This window comes from Littorina saxatilis, linkage group LG9, assembly GCF_037325665.1.
Source record: "Littorina saxatilis isolate snail1 linkage group LG9, US_GU_Lsax_2.0, whole genome shotgun sequence".
Lineage (NCBI taxonomy): Eukaryota > Metazoa > Mollusca > Gastropoda > Littorinimorpha > Littorinidae > Littorina > Littorina saxatilis.
Window position 1 is genome coordinate 32402010 of NC_090253.1, and position 20349 is coordinate 32422358.

At 42.6% G+C, this 20349-nt stretch overlaps 1 protein-coding gene across 1 annotated transcript; it reads right to left on the reverse strand.

Moving 5' to 3' along the window:
- Positions 1 to 1726: 1726 nt before the first annotated feature.
- LOC138977041 (uncharacterized) lies at positions 1727 to 19756 on the reverse strand. Its single transcript, XM_070349943.1, has 7 exons — positions 19695 to 19756; positions 14862 to 15206; positions 14079 to 14106; positions 13361 to 13649; positions 12885 to 13034; positions 3928 to 6459; positions 1727 to 3358 (listed from the first exon to the last, which is right to left on the reverse strand). The coding sequence occupies exons 2-7, from the start codon at positions 15153 to 15155 to the stop codon at positions 2404 to 2406; spliced, it is 4248 nt and encodes a 1415-aa protein (XP_070206044.1). The 5' UTR covers positions 15156 to 15206; positions 19695 to 19756; the 3' UTR covers positions 1727 to 2403.
- Between the last annotated feature and the right edge of the window lie 593 nt (positions 19757 to 20349).

Sequence of the window (20349 nt, forward strand, 5' to 3'; positions counted from 1 at the left end):
AGCATTTCTCCATTTGAAAACATATCAGCAATCGAACAAATGTGCTGTGCATTCTGTGCTGAGTGGGGACTTTTTGCAGATTTAATAGTGTGAAATTACAGTTACGTAAACAATTATTTTTTAGCTGTATACACTACACAAGACGTTTATCCCATGTAGTTTACTTCAAAAGCTACATGTAGCACACAGTGTTGTCTTTCTGCAGTTATGAATTTCAAGACCATAACTTTGAAACATCATTTACATTCACTTTATGATGGAAAGTAGCATTAAAACAGAGGACTTGCTAAAGAGCAGAAATGTTTTGATGTAAACAGACATGGAGGAAAAACCAAACTTTCTACCTGGTGTAACACCCAGCAGAATAACAGAAAGATTGACACTGGGACACTTCCATAATCACTGCTCTAGTGAAAAACACCAACATTACACACAGACTTGAATTTCAATTTGTCTCTGTAGTACTGCTTGTTTACTTTAAAAGAAGAGGCTATGGGCATATCCAGTAGACCCCCACCAACCCCTTACCTAATTAGGACTTTCAGAAATCTGAAAACATCAGGTCTTAAAAAGGAGGGAGTTTTAAAATGGAGGTAAATTTACAGATGTTATGAACTGAAAATCTGAAAAAATGAAAGTTTTAAAAAGGGGACAATCTTAACTCAGAGCAGACCTGGGAACCCCTGTTTTGCATTTGGAGTATTCTCAAACAAACTTGGTGTATTTTTGGAAAAATAAGTGTACTCCACACAACATTTGAACATCGATGATTCAAACATGCTTCGCGCACGTCTGTTGCACCTTTAATTAAGTTTACCAATACCTTTAAAATAAATGCTTCTTTCAATGTGTAATGGCAAAGGCTGTAATCATTGATCAAATGCAGAGTTATTATGGGGGCGAGGACGCCCCCATTCTATACGGATAGTTTCGAGGTTGACCATGGGCAGCGCCATTTTGTTGTGAAATACGTCATCAGTTTGTGTACACAGGAAGTTGTGACATCCGTCACCCTATGGGAGGGGTGGAGGCAACATTGTTCATCTGTAGAAAGTTGTGAAATCCGTCACCCTATGGGAGGAGTGAAGGCAAATTTGGTCATCACAGAGTTTGTGTAACACAGGAAGTTGTGAAATACGTCACCCTATGGGAGGGGTGACGGCAAAATCGCAAAAACATGATAGGTCGCATTGTGCAGGGTCAACTGCAACAAACTCAAACCGAGCCATTCATACCTACTTGTATTTGAGCGACTTATATACCGACATTTTTATTTCTTATTTTCAGCACAGGTGTAGGAAAAATCATGAACCAAAATGTTATTTATTTTCTAATTTAACATTTTTTTTACAAATATGACCATGGTCTTTTAAACATACAGTGACATTAAACATTGTTATGTTAAAAAAAAAAAGAAAAAGAAAAAAAGCTTTTGTGCACAAATCAGAAAATACATTGTACATTTTACCTACAGGCCAAACAGTGTCTGTTGGCGGCAAAAGACCCAGCAAGTTGCTATTTTTAGATCGATTAAAAGTTGTCAAGAACAGGCGCTTACATTTGGATGTGTCCACTGATAGTAGGTTTGGTTGTGATCAATCAGAATGATGTGGGAATAAAAATGTATGACAGTTTGGTATGATGACATGTAATTCAAATACGCTGAAATGTAATATTATACATGATATATATTATTATGGCTGTTGCCATGACCATGAACCCCAAGAAAGGTTTAATGTTATGTAAAATCAAAATACCAAAATCAAGCACCTACTAATCTGGTCTACGGTGCGGGAAGATTCTCGCGCCGTGCTCATTGGCTCAGTATTGAACTTGCGTCAAGGCCGATGCGCGTAGATTCCCAGAATGTTTACTTTCGGTTAGATTCTTCGACAGCATTCGCAGAGGTGACTGCCGTTACAGAGGTGAGTAAAACTGACCATCGAAAGGAAAATAAGATTCATATTGGTAATACTAATAACATACTTGCACAAGCATGTATCTACCAAAACTGTATGGGAGCACATAGTTGGAAAGGCGTGGTGAACACGCGGTGTTCTTCTGGAAAAGACCGAAGCGACATGTGACGTCAGTCGTTCAGCCCGCGAGCGGTGGGGGGGGGGGGGGGGGGTTCACATGGTTTGTTTGTTTGTTTGTTTGTTTCAGACCCACACCCATATACACACATTTCACATGTAAACCATTTGTCCGCCCCCTGTCGATATTTATCGACTAAGTTCCTTGTAGAGTTAATCACTTTAACTGACAGAAAAACAGCCCACATGGCTACAATTCAGGTTAAAGAAAATGAAAACAACCTCGGATGATCATAAAATGAAATGAAGTCACTTAGACCACCTCTCCCTCTCAATGTATACAAAGTAGTGCATACTTTTTTCATGTTTATTGATTAGTCATCACTCCTCTCCTCAGCAGCGACAGAAGAACGGCTGCAATGTCTGATCCAAACGGACCCTCTGCCAGGCTGACTAGACAGCTGGCTATGTCTGCAATGGAGCGAGGCGACATCAGCAAGCTCTTCGCTGCATCTTCTGCCAGTTCTGACAGGCAGTGGAAAACAGCGAAACGCAGTACCTCCTCTACACAAGTGTTGTCCAGCAGGGAGGTGCTCACAACGGCACTGAGGTATTGCACAAGGTCTGGAAGAAGGAATCGGTCAGCAAGGGCTATCAAGTTCAGCACATCCTTCAAGTGCTGCTGAGAGCTGGAACCCAGACCCGATTGTCTGGGGTGCTTGAGGGAACTTCCTTGCCCAGTTTCATCTGTAGCAGCATCCCTTTCCCTCCGTTCAGCAGACTTGAGCACGGCACATTGCTCATCACAACCGTGAAGAAAATGGAGGATGAAAGTCAAGGCTTGTGGTGACACATCGCTGATGGATACCTGCGACTGGGTAGATTCAACGTAACTTCCTTGCAACATAGCTGCAAACATGGTGGAGTTTGTTGACAGTTGTTCTCGACTGGCCCAAATGACCTTGGACAACCTCCCCCTTCCTACCACTAATTGCAAGTCTTTTTCAGCTGCCGTATACTTACAACTGCTCCTTTCCTTGCCTTGACTGCTTCTTCCCATTCCAGCTTGTGATTCTTGAGTTTTAGCAGTGTCCTCCAAACCATCTCCAGAACTGAGCGCTTCTACTGCTTTCTGGAACAGCCGTGGGACGTCTGCAGGCTGAAACCTCGGTGAAATAATGAGCCCATGTGCGAAAAAGACCAACCCAAGCACCAAAACATCTTTGATGATAGTGCTGCTGTCATTGTGGGCTTGCAGAGCCGTTAGTACCCTGTCCAAGGCTCCCTCCTGGAAAAGGAACTTTTGTCGTCTTTCTCGAGGCCTGCAAAACAATTAACATTTTTGTTTGAAGCAAGTTTTATGAACATGAAGGATTCGACAAGAAGAAAAATAAATGTTACAAATGGAAATTGGGACAAAGAATAAAACTCTGCTTTGTCGTTAACATTTTATCATCTTTAGAGTTAGAGAATATGTGATATATTTTCGATGGTTTCAGAAAGTAATGATGGAGGCTTCTCTGGAGAAAAAACACACCTTTTCTTGTGTAAGTGATTTTGTCTTGAGTGTGTGCGTTTGTTTCGTGTTTTTTTTAAGGTTAACAACGAGCCTAATTTTGACCCAAACTTCAATTCTCCTGCAACAATCCTTGCCATGAACTTTGAATTTACCGGACATTCCAGCAAACATTCCTGTGGAACCTCCCTTTCAAGACTCCCCACTTTAATACTTGGTCCCTTATAGGACCATGCTTTCTCATATTTCAAATTCAAAACCTTGCTAAATGTACCTCAATTCTAAGACTTCCATCTTTAAGATATGATTTTCTCAGACTATGATGGTCTTTAGAGGGCGGGTGGGGGTAGGGGGTCAGTGTATAAACATTCGTACCAACTGGATTGCAGGAAAAGAAGGCTGGCAGCAAACATCAGTTGTTTGGGGGCAGACAGGCAGTGAAAAGTGTACAAGATGACTCCCTCTCCGTACGGCGACATTGCCTGGTTGCTCAAATCCGCCAGCAGCTGGGCGCCAACTTTGACCAGGTTCTCATGCAGTTTCTTGGATGCCCAGCCTGATCTGCTGCCAGAGGAACCAGGTTCACAAGGGTCTGTTTTCTCTGAACGTGCTTTTAAAATCCTGCTTCCACGCTGCTTTCTTGGATTTGTAAGCGTGCGATCTGTTCCCACAGATGACGTGTTCTGTGATGACGACTTTCTGAGGATGGGTTCACTTTGCATCCGTAACAGTGGTTGTCGTATTTCTATAGATTTGCTTCTGTTGGACCCTGCACTCATCCTCATCAAGGACCTCATATCTAATTCAATGGATTCTTCTTGCCTGGAAAGGTGAGAACCTGATCGTCCGAAGGACCCATCCACTTCACAGCGAGTTGTACTATCAGAGACAAGCACTGAACCTGAATCCAGCATGAGTGTTTTGACCAGAATGGCAGGCGCACACATGGTCAGCAGAGCGGTCAAACAATGAGGACTGCACAGGATGCGAGACAGAGTTCTCACACAGCGATCCTGTGGCTCCCTAGCAAAGGCCAGGTGGTCTGTCAAACAGCATACACCCCTGGATGTTGCCAGGTACTTGCTGAGATCATCACACACAGACAGCCGTGACAGTACGATGAGGATATTAATCTGAGTGGTGGAAGAATGGCCTTCAGATCTTTTTTGTGCATGCACTTTAGGCCGTTTTGTTGAAGACGCATCCTCTCTCTCTTTCTCCTGAGAAGGCTCTGTCATCCTGAAGAATCTTTGATCAAGCACACTGGGGCTTACAGAAGCACCAAACTGCTGACTGGCTTCCTCAAATAGCTTTCTTTTTCCAGCACCTGAAACACTGCTGGACAAGTCAGGAAACAGCAAAGATGCTTCCTTCACAGACTCATTCTGGTGACTCCTCTTTCTTGCTTCACAAGGATCACAGTCCATGGATTCGGCTTCAACCTTCGGAGGCACTTCTTCCTTGAATAATGTGAAACGCACTTTCGAAGCTGGGTGTGTGTTGTCACTGACAGATTCATTACCTTGATCAGTGATGCTCCCAGTTTGCTGAGGTTGCTGCTCTGATACAAAGTCCTCCTGCTCTTCCTCATCTTCTGATGATGAAAATTCAAGACCTGCGAAACCTTGCAAGGTGGTGGGGGAAGGAGATGTGCTTCTCTCCCACTCGGGTGACGAGGCCCCTCTGAGAGGACTCAGAGGTGAGAAAAATGCAGTGTCTATTCCAGGTTGAGGGCTGCCAGGTGGGGAGTCACAAAACGAGGAATCTGGAGACAGAGTGGCGTAGGAGTAAGCCGGAGATGACGCAGGAGAGGAATGTGTTGGAGAAAGATGGTCGCTCTGTGAAGGAGAGTGATAGCTCAGTGTGCTCAGAGGGCTGTATGGATTGTGTGTGGGTGATCCACTGTCTTCTGAATAATTAGTCCCTGAGGTTGGAGAGAGATTGGTGTTATAGGATTTGCGGGTGACACCGGGATGGTAGTCTTCCATACGCCATTCGCTCTCTGCTTGGTACGTTGGGCTATTTATGCTGTACGTATGGCGAGGGACAGGTTCTGGACTCTCTTCCATTTTTGACCATCCTTCCTCATCGCCAACTTCATTTTGGTTTGCTTCAGCATTTCCTTTTTCTGCAGCTATGCGTTGACCTTCTCTTGCTGCGGATTCCTCTTCTTCAGTCTCAAACATATCCTGTTCATCATTAAAATAGTCTTCGTTCTTGGGAAAACTTGCTTTCCCTGAACCATCATGCTTTAACAAAGGATCTATCTCTGTTTCTAGCACTCCTTCTGTGCTGCATTCCTTGCTGTAAGAGTCATCCACAGGGTGCGATACACTATTCTCTGCAGATTGATCAGCAGCTGGATATGGAATCTCCAACACACTGTTCTCATCAGGTTCATAGAGTCTCTCTGCAATTTTGTGAACATCCAACGACAAGTCCGAAGTGTACCCCCCACATCGCTGCAGGTGAGAGAGGAGAATGTCCACCAGACCATCGTCCAGCATGATGGTGAGACTGGCGTCGTCGTAGAGAAAATTGACCAGGCAGCTAATGACACGGTCCTGAACTTCTACCATCTCATCGTCCTTCAGTGTTTTCAGCAGCACCTTCAGCGCACCCACCTCTCGCATTTTGACACGGTTCACTGCCTCCTTGGACAGTTGACACAGCCCACTGATCATGTCTATGCCGACAATGTGCCTGCGAGGGGAGTCAAGGTGGGAAAAGAAGAAGTGGACTCCATCAGAAGCGCCGATGAGAGCTGCTGAGTGAGGGTGGGCTGCCAAGGGTAGGAGTACTGTGAAGGCCTGATAGGAGAGTGTGTCATCCTCACAGTCGATGAGATCCATCAGCTTTTTCATGATGCCTGCTCGTGACACCTCGTTGGCCATCCTCTCTGTTATTCTGCACAAACAGTAAATGTTTTTAGACACAAGTTACATTTATGCTTCGTTAACTTTTTTTGGCTCTTTATTTGCACACGTTACATTTTTCATATACCTTGCACAAGTTCAACACTGTTAAGAATATCTAACAACTCTTTTTTACATTTAGTCAAGTTTTGACTAAATGTTTTAACATAGAGGGGGAATCGAGACGAGGGTCGTGGTGTATGTGTGTCTGTGTGTGTGTGTCTGTGTGTGTGTGTAGAGCGATTCAGACTAAACTACTGGACCGATCTTTATGAAATTTGACATGAGACTGGGACAGGCTGATCTTTCTTAACCCAGTGTGGGATTTTCAGTGGGGCGACCACCCCCAACCCAGCGCGTCCCCGGGTGGCGGATAGGGGAACGGTCTTCAGATATGGAGATCAGCCGCTTGCGGCCGCGGACCAAACTGGCTCCGGGTGGGATCCCGGAAAATCCTCCCCCCTGTGCTCTCAGGGTAGGACGTACGGGCCATGAGCTAAGGGTGAGGTAACCCCGACAGAAAACCCCGAATGCTGAAGACGGAGGACCCGGGCCGCACGGCGCATTCTAACAAACCACGGGTACACGCACTTACGCAAATGATGACACAATCAACCAGCACAGATGGAATTGGCGCTCGCCCATTGAGGACCCCCCAGGGTGGAGCAGCGTCGGGTCCCATGCCTCAAAGGGACCCAGCCCCAACTACTGGAGGTCCCTCCCGTCCGTCTTGTCACGCCAGGGGACGCGGGAGGAAAGTGACTGGCACCACCACAACCAGGAAGAAACCCAGTCAGCAGCGACCTTTTCAGGTCATGCACTGGAACGCAGAAAGTATCCTGAACAAGAAGACAGAGTTGGAGCATATCCTGCATGAGAAGAACATCAACATCTGCTGTATTCAGGAGACGCACCTGACACCCCAAAAGTCCTTCAAAGTGAGAGGCTACCAATGCCTTAGGTCCGACAGAACAGACCGAAGCAAAGGAGGAATCCTGACCCTCATCAGGAACAACATCAATGCCTGTTTGATAGAAACGCACATGGAGGACTCCGAATATCAGGTGATTCGAATCCAGACGAAGACATCAGAATTCCATCTTGTCAACTTCTACTGCCCCAATGATAGACACCTCGCCCTTGACACGATCCCTGCAAAGGCCTCCAACTTCATCGTGGTGGGTGACTTCAACAGTCATTCACAGAGTTGGGGATATGACCACCTGGATCGGAGAGGAGAAGAGGTGGAGAACTGGCAGGACGACAAAGGTCTCATCCTTTTGAACAGTCCCTTTGACTGCCCTACATTCTACTCCAGAAGATGGCACACTACATCAACTCCTGACCTAGCTTTCTGCACGGAAGACATGCACCAGCTAACCAGCAGAGAGGTCGGAGAACAGCTAGGTGGAAGTGACCATCGGCCAGTCTTTTTGACCCTGGGCATGGAGTCCTGCACTGAAGCTTCCTTCCCACGGTGGAACTACAAAAGAGCGAACTGGTTCCTCTTTAGACACCGCACCAGCGAACTCACCAAAGACATCAGAGTCGAGGGTCGAGACATCAACATGGTGGCGAAGGACTTCAACATGAGCATCCTCAGAGCAGCGCGTGAGTCCATTCCCAGGGGTGCCAGGAGAGACTATAAGCCCTACTGGAGCAATGAATTGCAGGAACTGGATGATGATCTGGCAGACGCCAGAAGGGAAGCAGAAGTCAACCCGTCACAAAACAACAACATCCGCCTCCAGGAAGCCAAAGCCAAATTTCTCAAAAAGAAGCTACAGGCAAGACGGAGAAGCTGGCAAGAGAAAACAAGCTCTCTGAACCTTGAGAAGGATGGCAGAAAGCTCTGGAGGCTCACCAAGCAGTTGAATGATGAGAACACCAGCAGAGGAAAGATCACATTAGAAGAGAACGGGAAGGTGCTAACTGGAAAGCATGCTGCCAACCAATTTGCTGAAAGCTATGCAGCTGAGAGCAACCTCCATGTTAGCCCCGAGAAACAGAGAGAAGCAAGAAGAGAGAAAAGAGAGAGACCTGCCAGACAGTCGACAGTGGACGCCATGAGTCAACCACTCACACTCCACGAGCTGCACTCAGCTCTGAAAAAGTCAAAGGCGAAGAAGTCCCCTGGCCCAGACGGCATCACCAACGAGATGCTAACCCACCTTGGTAGTGCAGCAGAGAACAAGCTACTCGAGGTCTTCAACAGCAGCTGGCAAGAAGGATCGCTACCACAACTCTGGCGAGAAGCGATCATGATCCCCATCTTAAAAAAAGGGAAGGATCCAAAGAAGGCCACCAGCTATCGCCCAATCAGCCTCACCAGCTGTGTTGTGAAGACCCTGGAGAGAATTGTGAACGAGCGCCTCAGGTGGTACCTGGAATCCAGGAACCTCCTCGCCCCTGAGCAAGCTGGATTCCGACAGTTCCGCAGCACTGAAGATCAGGTCACTTACCTGGCGCAAGAAGTTGAAGATGCCTTTCAGGAACAGAAGCTGGTCTTCGTCACCTGGATAGATCTTCAGAAGGCCTTTGACAAGGTCTGGAAAGATGGACTCCTTGTAAAACTGCTGAGGAAAGGCGTGTCCAGCAACATGTACCAGTGGATTCGCTCTTACCTCTATAACCGCAGGGCAAGAGTTAACGTCGACCAGACCAAAAGCAAGAAGTTCCTCCTTCGTCATGGCGTCCCTCAGGGCGGAGTCCTCTCCCCCACACTCTTCCTTCTCTTCATCGACGATCTGGTGTCTGAGATGCCCAAGGGGATCAAAGCTGCTCTCTACGCAGACGACCTTGTGATCTGGTGCAAGGAGGAGCACGCAAGTACTGCCACCTACAGAATGCAGCAAGCGGCAGATAGGCTGAACGCATGGGCAGAAGATTGGTGCGTCTCCATCAACAAGGAGAAATCCTCCACCACCCTATTCACACTGTCGCCAAAGCAGAAAGCCGGAACCATTAGGCTTGGTGGAACTCCTCTGAGAGAGGATGAAGAAGCAACGTACCTTGGTGTCACCTTTGACAGGCGGCAGACCTGGAAACCACACATTGCACAGGCAGAGACGAAGGCCCGGCGCAAGCTAGCCATACTCAGGAAGTTGGCAGGTACCACCTGGGGAGCGAACGAGAAGATACTGAAGACAGTATACCAGGGAACAATCAGACCCCACCTCGAGTACGGCTCCACAGCGTGGTCAACCTCAGCCAAGACAAACCTGCAGACCCTTGACCGTGTGCAAAACCAGGCCCTCCGACTCATCACTGGTGCAATGAAATCCACGCCCATCAAGGAAATGGAGAAGCTTACCACCATCCAACCCCTCTGTCAGAGAAGAGAAGCCAAGACTATGGTACAGGCCGAGAAGCTCAAGTGCCTACCCGACCACCCCATGAAGCACAGACTGAGCAACCTCACCAAGAACCGGCTTAAACGGAGCAGTTTTGTACACGAGAGCAAGAGACTTTCTCGACAGTACAGGGAAGTCCTTCCACAGAACACTCTACCTCTGACTCAAGAAGAAGAGGAAACCCCCAAGGCAACAGAGAAACCAGGCATCCAGATCTGCACAAGTGTTCCACATGTTACCTCAGGAGAAGATCAGAATGACACAGCTCGACAGGCACTCACCTTAGCCCTGATCGACGAACAGTACCCAAAAGAGGCGTGGATCCATGTATACACCGATGGATCAGCAACTAACGCCGTGCTCAATGGAGGTGCAGGCATTCTCATCCAGTTCCCTGGGGGACATACAGCTACATCCAGCGTTGCCACTGGCAAACACTGCACAAACTATAAAGCAGAAGCAGAAGCTCTCATGCAGGCCGCCTCCTTCGTTCAGGACTCCGCAGACCCTTGCTACCAAGTTGTCTTCCTCTCAGACGCCCTTTCAGTCCTTCAGGCCCTAGAGAACGACAAACTCCCACAGCTGGCCAAAGCATTACAGATGGTCAGACAAACCAGAAGAGTTGTCCTCCAGTGGATACCAGCACACTGTGGGATACCAGGAAATGAAAGGGCAGATGAGCTGGCAAAAGAAGGAGCCGTGGAAGACCAACCTGAAAACAGTGTCAGCTTTAGTGAGCAGAAGACAATCATCAAGGCATTGATGAGGCCAAGGACAAACAGAGATGACTACCACACAATGTCCAGAGAGCAGCAAGTCAACCTCATCAGGCTGCGTACTGGCCACAACAGGCTCAATGCTCACATGAACCGAAAGTTCAAGCTGGCGCCATCACCAACCTGTGCCTGCGGTCAAGAGGACCAAACAGCGGAACACATCTTACAGCGATGTCCCTTACTAGATGAGGAACGAAAAGAAGTGTGGCCGTCACCAACTCCCTTGCAGACCAAACTATACGGCAGTCGACAGGAGTTGGAGAAAACGACAACATTTATCACCAGTGCTGGACTGATTGTGTAACCTCTGCGAACGCCAAGAAGAAGAAGAAGGACCGATCTTTATGAAATTTGACATGAGAGTTCCTGGGAATGATATCCCCAGACGTTTTTTAAATTTTTTTGATAAATGTCTTTGATGACGTCATATCCGGCTTTTTGTAAAAGTTGAGGCGGCATTGTCACGCCCTCATTTTTCAATCAAATTGATTGAAATTTTGGCAAAGCAATCTTCGACGAAGGCCGGACTTTGGTATTGCATTTCAGCTTGGTGGCCTAATAAATAATCAATGAGTTTGGTCATTAAAAATTGGAAACTTGTCATTAAAATTATTTTTTATTAAACGATCCAAAAGCAATTGTATCTTATTCTTCGTCATTGTCTGATTCCAAAAACATATACGTAGAGGTTACATGCCGAGTCTCAGTGATTATTAAAAATAATGGTCGAAGTTGGCGGATCATGAAAAATGCGAGCTTCAGCGAGCTTTTTCATGACCGCGAACTGAGACCATTATTTTTAATAATCACTGAGACGAGGTGTGTAACCTCTTTATTCCTCCTTTCTTCAGTTATTCAAAGAAAACAGGAGTTTTTGTGCGAAAGTTTGATCGAATCCGAATCACTCAACCAGTCAACCTGCGCAGGCGATCGATTAATGCGCGGTTGTATAGTTCCGTGCAAATCATTCCATTCTGTTAACACTTCTTGTCAGTTTCCCTGTTTTAGACTAAAATCAAGTACACAGATATGCTGTTATTCTGCTGTGGCGGTAAAGGCAGATATTGTGTGTTCTGTTTATGTTTTAGTATCGTTCAGGATAATGTTCTTTCGTCAAATGGGACTAGCAGACGAACTTTTGCACCCGTGTTCCAACGTTAATTACTGCATGAAGTTCAGTTTTCTGGGGAAAATAGTGTATGAAACCGCTTTATGTTGTTTAAATTGATGAGATGTGTGCATTTGGTTGCGTGTGATCTGTTTATAAAATGAAATATTGTTGAAAACTGACCGTCGGATTGCACTGAGTCAGTGTTGTCGAAGAAACTGCGTTAAAAGAAGGGGAACTACTCTTGTCGGCAAGAGTATGAGTTACTTGCCTTGGGAATTTGCTTGTGATGAACGGTGTGTGCACGGCAGATCTAGATTCAGAAAACAACCTAACTCATGGATTTTATATGGAGATTCATGTGTTCAGGCCTGTAGTTGTTAATTTAAATGCGGTATGTTTGTATTGTTTGCTCCAGAGATGTATATTTCGTACGTATAGAGCGTTCGGAACTTTTCAGTCGCAAAAGTAGTACCAAAACAGAACAGCTTCTCAACCCATTGCACTATCGAGGATTCAGGCTGTTGCTGGCTCGTTATTTGTTTGGTTGCTGGGTCATTATCGAAAAATAACTAGCTCTACAAGTTTACAGAGGTAAAGAAGCAGAGGGGGGAATAAATATGGTATATTTGGATTACAAACAAGCTCTGAAAATTAAAAATATGTAAATTATGATTAAAATTAATTGTCCGAAATCGATTTAGAAACAATTTCATCTTATTCCTTGTCGGTCCCTGATTCCAAAAACATATAGATATGATATGTTTGGATTAAAAACAAACTCAGTACGCTTAAAAGAATAGAGATACAGAAAAGCGTGTTATCCTACTCAGCGCGACCATTACCGCACTATTCTGGCATGTCGATTTCACTGCCTTTGCCACGAGCGGTGGACTGACGAAACTACGAGTATGCGGTCTTGGTGAAAAATGCAGTGCGTTCAGTTTCATTCTGTGAGTTCGACAGTTTGACTAAATGTTGTTATTTCGCCTTATGCGACTTGTTTAATTTTCATAGCAATGGCAGTTTTTTCTTTCTTTTTTTCATACGCTTCTCACACACAAACACACACAAACACACACACACACACACACACACTCACTCGCACACACACACACACTCACTCACTTACTCACTCACAAACACACCTGTGGTTCCAAAAGAGAAAATGTGTACCTACCTTTTGCTCATTTTGGTCCACAACTCTGACATTGTTCTCATGACACAACCAATGAGTTTTGATTCATCAGACGTGATGAGCATGGAGAGTGGAGCTACTATCCCAGCTTCCACGAGTTGCTGTCGCACTTTATTGTCGTCCTTGATGTATCTGGAACCGGAAGAAAACAATTATTTGTGACTCTTTCACAGACCAAGAGTCTTTCATGAAGTTTTCAGCAATTTGCAAGCAACTGTTAGAATCAATTCTTCACTGCACTCAAAGTCACAGCACACAAAAGTACTGGTAAAAAGTAAACAAATCTAAATAAACCTAAACACACACTAAAGTGCTAGCGCCATCTCATAGAACAACAGATGTAACAATCTGTGTCAAATGTTATATTTTGGTCACAAATAACGATTATAGTACATGAATGTAATAACATAACAGACAGAAAAGTTGTATCATATTGCTTTGCATTATGTTGTATCTACCTGACAACACGGCAAGCAGCCTCTACCAATGCTGCAGAAGGAAACTTCACTTCAAGTTCCATCTCCTCATCTAAATCAGGAGCTTCCTTTTGTGAGTCTGTGGCAGATGCTTCCGGGATGTCCGATTTCTTCACTTCAATGTACCGAATTTCCAGGATCTTGAGAAGAGCTGGAACAGCGTTGGCCTGAGACATCACGTAACGAGAAGGAGAGTCCATGGCCAGGTTGCCCAATGACCGACAGCAGCGTATGTGAACTTCTTCGCTGGTACAGTCAGTCAGTAGCGTCACTGAAATGACCACAGGGTAACATCAACTAGGTATAATCGAAAAAATCAGAAGAAAAAAAAAATTGGACGGGGGGGGGGGGGGGGGGGGGGGGGGGGGAATGAAGTAATTAATGCTGCTTGAAAAACTTGATGTTCTTGATTCATGTCATTTCCTGTATTGGCCTGCCCAGACTCACAAAGCAATTTACCAGAATCACCATCTTTAGCACAACTCCATGTTTTCTCGAGCCTGACGGATGCCTACCTCATCACTGAATGTCATTTAAAAAAAAAAAAATAGATAAAATTTTTCCTTTACAACAAACCTGACATTTTGTTTCAAAATTTGAAGAAAATTAAAAGAAAATAAAGAAATCGGCTTAAGTAAATTGCATCAGGCCATTTTTAACATAATTATGCATGTGAATTGTTTTGGTAAAATTAACTCACCTAATGTCTCCATTCCATCCCGCTTTACCTGCACACAAAAAAGTAACATTTTATTGTTGGTTAAAAATGACTTCTTTCACAAACAGACAGACATTCATAAAGGCAAACAGACAGACAGAAACACACAGATCAAAATGCAGGTGGACAGACACAAAGCTATACATAAAGCTACATGTATTAAAGACTAAACTGTTCATACACAAAATGCAGTAAAAGAAGTATACCACTACAATTCACTGAGCAGCCAGTACAAACACCAAACATAAGTGGAAGGCAATTAAGGTACGGTTATTTCATATTGGCCTGATAGGAATTTCCCTTAACCTTCACTGTGCTTCCTGGGTCGTGGACGATCCAGAGCCTGACAAAAGTGTCATCTCTGTAACTATTGAGAGATTTTGATTAAGATTCATGTTATCCTCAAACACCATCGACCACTTTCTGAAGGATTATCTTTATAAACAAACATATGAACAATGACGTAACTTAAACTGGGCAGTCCGGATGATGCGGGTCGTGGGCAACCCTTATGGAATTAAAGAAGGAATGTTTATCCCTATTTGGATGGCGTGGGTCGAGTAAGACCCATACTCTGCAAAGAGGCGCGGTAAAACGTTTATCCTAATTTAATGGCTTTGGTTGTATATGACCCATACTTTTTACGTTGAATCCTGCTTGAGAAAATATGGGTCGTACATGAACCACATCACCCGGGCTGTGTAGTCCAAAGCGTGATCTGGTGAAGGTTAAGGAAATTTGGGTTGCTTTGTTATTACAACATACCTGCTGTCTTACAACTTTGTCCATCAACAGATTGGACACAATGCTGAGAGCGACCGTCACTTTGCTCTCACTCGTGGCTTTCTCTTTCTCACTTTCTGTACTGTCGCTTGAAACATAATGGTACAGTAGTTTTAGCAAACGAGGAACACATGCCAGTTTGGCCAATCGCTGGACGCCTCCTTTGGTTGCCATGGCATTGTGGCGTATCTTCTTAAGAGGACTGAGAACATGACTGTCTGTAATGCTCATCCCCTTCAGCGCTGTCAACAGCTGCTCAATTTCTTCCGACTTCATTTTAACGGCTTCAGGTGGGGCACCGTGAAAGATGGTCAAATGATGATGTCACTGAAAATAGAATAGTTAACACTAAATGGTACAACTGCCAATCAAACATTTGGAATCATCTCTGCCATCTGTATGAGTATGTACTGTCAAAGTCTTAGCTCATTTCTTGTCAAAGCTGTTGCATTAGGCCATGATCGACTGACAGACAAATTTACAGTTTGAATATATCACCCAAAACAAATGATCCTAACTGTACCATTTTATATGAATATAGAGTCACGAGGAAGGCAGCGCATTGTCATTGGAAATATTTAAGTCTAATACTAATGTTTTTATATTATATAATGATATTACCTGCTATTCCGACTTGGTCGTGTGACAGACGTTTTCTTCCACACGAGATTACGTTGATTGTCTAACGAAGCCGTCAGGCTGAGTTAGACATCAGCTAATCGAGTGTGGAAGAAAACTCTGTCACACGACCAAGTCGGAATAGCATTTATGTCTCACAGCTTCAACAGAGGAGAGAACAAACACGTTTTGTGTACTCAAGCTTGACAAACCTAAACACAGGAGCAGCCATTGTGGAGAGATCTACTTTTTGACGGAAGTGACCGAACAACTGTGAATGACGTCTCGGTATATGTGAATGACGTCACAGTCATCGTCACAGTCTGTATCTTTTGAAGCATCGCATTCTTCATGACGTCTTTCTGTGTCTGCATCCGCGAAATATTTGTTAATTCCGGAATCTTTGTCATCTATGTTCAGAACTCTGTCCTTATAGTGTCAGACTAACAGGCCTCCTGAGCGAGCCACTTTTTAAGGGAAGCTAAATTCGCGTATGGAAACAGTACTGTCGTCTGGGATGCCGTTTTCAGTATTCTGAGCGTTGAAGAATTTGTAAAGAGAAGAAACGATAACAGCGGGAGAAATAAAAGTCGTGTGTGCATTTTTTGGCTTTTGGAGGGACGATTTTGAGTTTGAATCCGTTCTTGCCATGCTCCTAAAGCATGTAAATAGAGAATACTACATGGCTTGCTGTGTCGTACCAGATTTACATTCATGAGTTGTTTTTTTAAATATTGAACTGCGAGCGAAAGCGAGCTGTTCACTATTTGAAAAAGCAACGAGTGTAAATCTGGTACGACACAGCAAGCCATGTAGTATTCTGTTTATCCTACATACTGTACTTACGTGTATTTTACTGAAAATGTCTTGCAGTCGAGGCAGCTAAATTGAAGACGCTTGTTTTGGAACCTCGATCTCTTCTAAAGCCTCGTGCAATCTATTATGTCAAAGCAAAAAAACGTCACTCTGAAAGTGTGGCGTGACGTGTTAGTTCTAAAGATTCATCGAGGGTAATTAGCGAGCGCAATTTTTGTTTCTATAATGACGTTTGTCTGGGTGACTTTGGCATCATAAGCAGTGGAAAAACAGGTCCCTGCCAGACTTGCTTGACATGACCTCATTTACATGATATACACACGTGTGATTTGAACGATTATTATCTCACGGGTGTCTCTCTCACGTATGTAGGATAACATACAATCTTGCACACGTTTGCTTTAGTAGTGGCAAAGAAAGAAAGCGTGTGACATATATATATGGCCCAAAGTCAGAATAGGTGTCCATTTTTGTGACATACAAAATCAATTTTAAAAATGAACATTTTCTTTGTTTTGAAAATAGAGATGTATTTTAGAGCATAAATACGCAAGGAACAGCTATGATTTAAGAAAACTCATGTTTGATCACTTCACAGATTCAGGTTTAAAAGTTTGCAGGAGTTCATAACTTCACACCGTCACAAAATTTAGACTTGTTAAATCATTGTTGCTACATGTATTGGGTCTGTTTTAGACATCTGAGCAAATTGCTACAGCAAATTACTTTGCATTTCAAGCAAGTTAAACTTGTTTTGGCCACGCATGATGCAGATGTGAACTCCATTAATGGGAAGTTCATAACTTCACATAATTTACTTTTATTGGTATAATAAATTTAATTTATACAGGCAGGAAACAATTTGTTTTGTTTTTTAATCTGAAAAAGGTGAGCTGGAACATGAAGGTAATTTTTGAAGATGAAGTGTGGAGAAGATTTTTTGGTTATCTGTATTATTTATAGAAATTAATATTGTCACAATTTTTTCACAGCAAATATTGGCATAAGTTATCATTAAATCTACAATTTTGCTGTTTTTGTGCAAAATGTGCTTGAAAAGTACCATCAAAAGGATTTCAATACACCAAAATGTTTGTCTGACTCAAAGAGTTGGCAGAAACTGAAAGTTTTTTTAGAATGTCCTAGGAGTTCATAACTTCACACCGTGACATCACAAACTATGGCTAATTCAAACCAAAGTAAGAAAGTGCATATGTCATCTTATTTTCTCTCCAGCTACTCTTTGTAATCAACATACAACTAAGTAATAAAAGTAAAACATTTGTGAAAACAAACGATAACAAAAATCATAAAATGTGAGCGTGCGCATAACTTCACAAGAATTTTTGTTATGTTGGTCTCTAGTACAGTTACTGTATAATATATTTGCAAAACAATGACAAACTAAGAACACAGAGTTATAGTATAGGTTAAGCTGCACTTATATTACAAAATCAGATTTTAATTGCCAAAATAAAACAAATTGTTTGAAACTTGTGAAAGTTCATAACTTCACATCAATCACACATTTATACTAAAATAACTAACTAAAGTCTCTTGCAAATAATTCTAAACAACTTAATGATTTACTTAACCAAACTCAGTCATGAAAACTGTTACCGAAATCATTATTTAGTTAGTGTTTATGTCAGCTGACTGTGTGTTCATAACTTCACATCATTTATTTAACTGAAAAGCTACGTACTAAAATCTGCTGGTAAATTAAAATAAAAATGACATCAAACTGTAACAGCCTACTCTGGAGAAGAGCAGCACATCATTTGAGGTAGTGATTTAGTGTAGTAAATTAATTATTGTGTATAAATCATACTCATGGCATGTGTTCATAACTTCACACCGTGGGGCTGAGGGTCAGTTGATGTGAAGTTATGTACACCGTGCAGTCAACCCAGATTCATGCTGGAATTATCAAAATGTAATTTTGAGGGTTGATATTCAGAAAACTTCTTACAAAATGTCCAGATAAAGTCAAATGTACTCTTTTGCTATTAACAAGGCATTATTTTAAACACGCCCTTGAAAAATGAGCTTGAGTTATGTGAAGTTATGAACTTCATGACAAAATGGCTAAGTACTTCAGAAAGAAACAGTCAGCAGCCAGTAGATTCTTTTTGTGATGAAAATCATGGTACAGTGTAATTTGGAAACTGAAAATAGTCATTTTACATATATTTTGGGTTTTGACATGAGTTAGTAACTCTCACATAAAAATAGTGCGCAAGACACAGAGAAAATGGCTAACTAAAGCATACTGCTTGACTTTAGTGACAAAAATTGCTTAGTATCTAAATCTAATGTACTTTTATATGCAAAATTGCTGTTCCACTACAACCTTAACTTTCATGGCTAGCATTTAAAGACAAAAAACACTCTCAGTGGAGATAGTAGGAAAGTTCATAACTTTCTCACAAGAATTTTTTATTTCTCAATTACTCAAACACCAATGAATGAACTTGATGCAAACTTTCAGTGTGACTGCTGCTAGTGGATCCAAATGCATTACAAAGCTAGGTGTTCCCCAACCAGTCAATTTACTCTTTTTATAAGGCAAAAGGTTGGAAAGTTCATAACTCTTTTTTCACAAGAAAATCTGCACGTAAACTTCAAACTACTTTTGAACATGCAAAAACAAGTCAAACAACCCTTTTTATGTTTTATACCTCTGCAAAACATACTGTAAAATACTTTTTTACAAAAATATATCAGGTTTCAATCTTTAATTATTATTTAGAGCTGATCAGTGAACAAAAATGAAGTCTTACGGAAATAGTTATGAACTTTCTGTGAAATTTTGTCTCCCCATTTTCTGCAGGCTCACTGACAAAATTCAAAAACTTTGCTTTGTCAAAGGTACATTTGAGTTTTACTGGCTCAGTGAAAAGTCATTCATGACATTTTGTCCCATAAATATGACAGAGTAGACCATGTTTCAATATGCTGTAAGGTCATGTCACAAAAAATGGCCAAAATGTAGTGCTGCTGACTTCAGATAATGGCGACATTTTCATTAAAAACAACAACTGAGCACACAATGTTTCTCTAGGTGTGTACTTCATACTTTTTTTTACAAGTCTCATTAATCTTTACAAGGATTTTATTTTTCTTTGATGTACAAATCAGGTTAGAGCCAAGGTTGCACAGCTATTTCAGCTGTGGACACCATTTCAGACTTAAGGCCATATAGGCCTATATATATCTCAATAGCTACTTTCGTTTTCCATAGAATTAGAATGTATACGGCGTGTAGCACGTAACCAGTTTGTATTTTCTGTGTGCACATTGTACCTGAAGACTTTGAGTCACAGGCTTTCCATTAAATACCACTTAAACGAATTAACTAGTCCAATAAACCTCACTTACTCTTGCCATGTTCTTCTTGTAATTACCGTATGGTGACGTGAGGCACAAGAGGTGCAGTTCAGGTTGTTTCCCTTGATATTAAATAAATGAGAAAATAACCGTTTGAGGATAACAAAGATGTGGTCCCAGCAGTATAGCTACCGCAGGCGCACGAATGTATATTTTCACTTTGAAAGTTAAAGTGACGCAGCAGCTGGAGCCAGTTTCATTCACAATCGTAATTTATAAATGACCTTCTACAATTGAGAAAAATTACACGATGCTGAAATATATGTCTCTGAACCTTTTGTGGATATGCAATCAAATCAACAATAAAATATATAATCACACCTGAAGAAGAGTGATAGAGGAACAATACAGAACACAAAAACACACACACACAAAACAGTTAATTTGTTTGTAAAATGGAGAAAAAAAACCCTTTTAACCAACTCAGTTTGAAAATAAAAATAATTTAAATTCAAGTATGAAACACACACAAAATTAAATGTAATTGAACAGGTAAAAGTGATAAGAAATTTCTAAAATGTTGACACATCTCAGGTTAGGTATACCTTTGAACACAGTAAAAATATGAATACCCCTTCGGTGCTAAATTTTGAACTGTGGTGCCTAATACTACCCCTACCCTCTCCCCATTTTGAAAGGAAACATG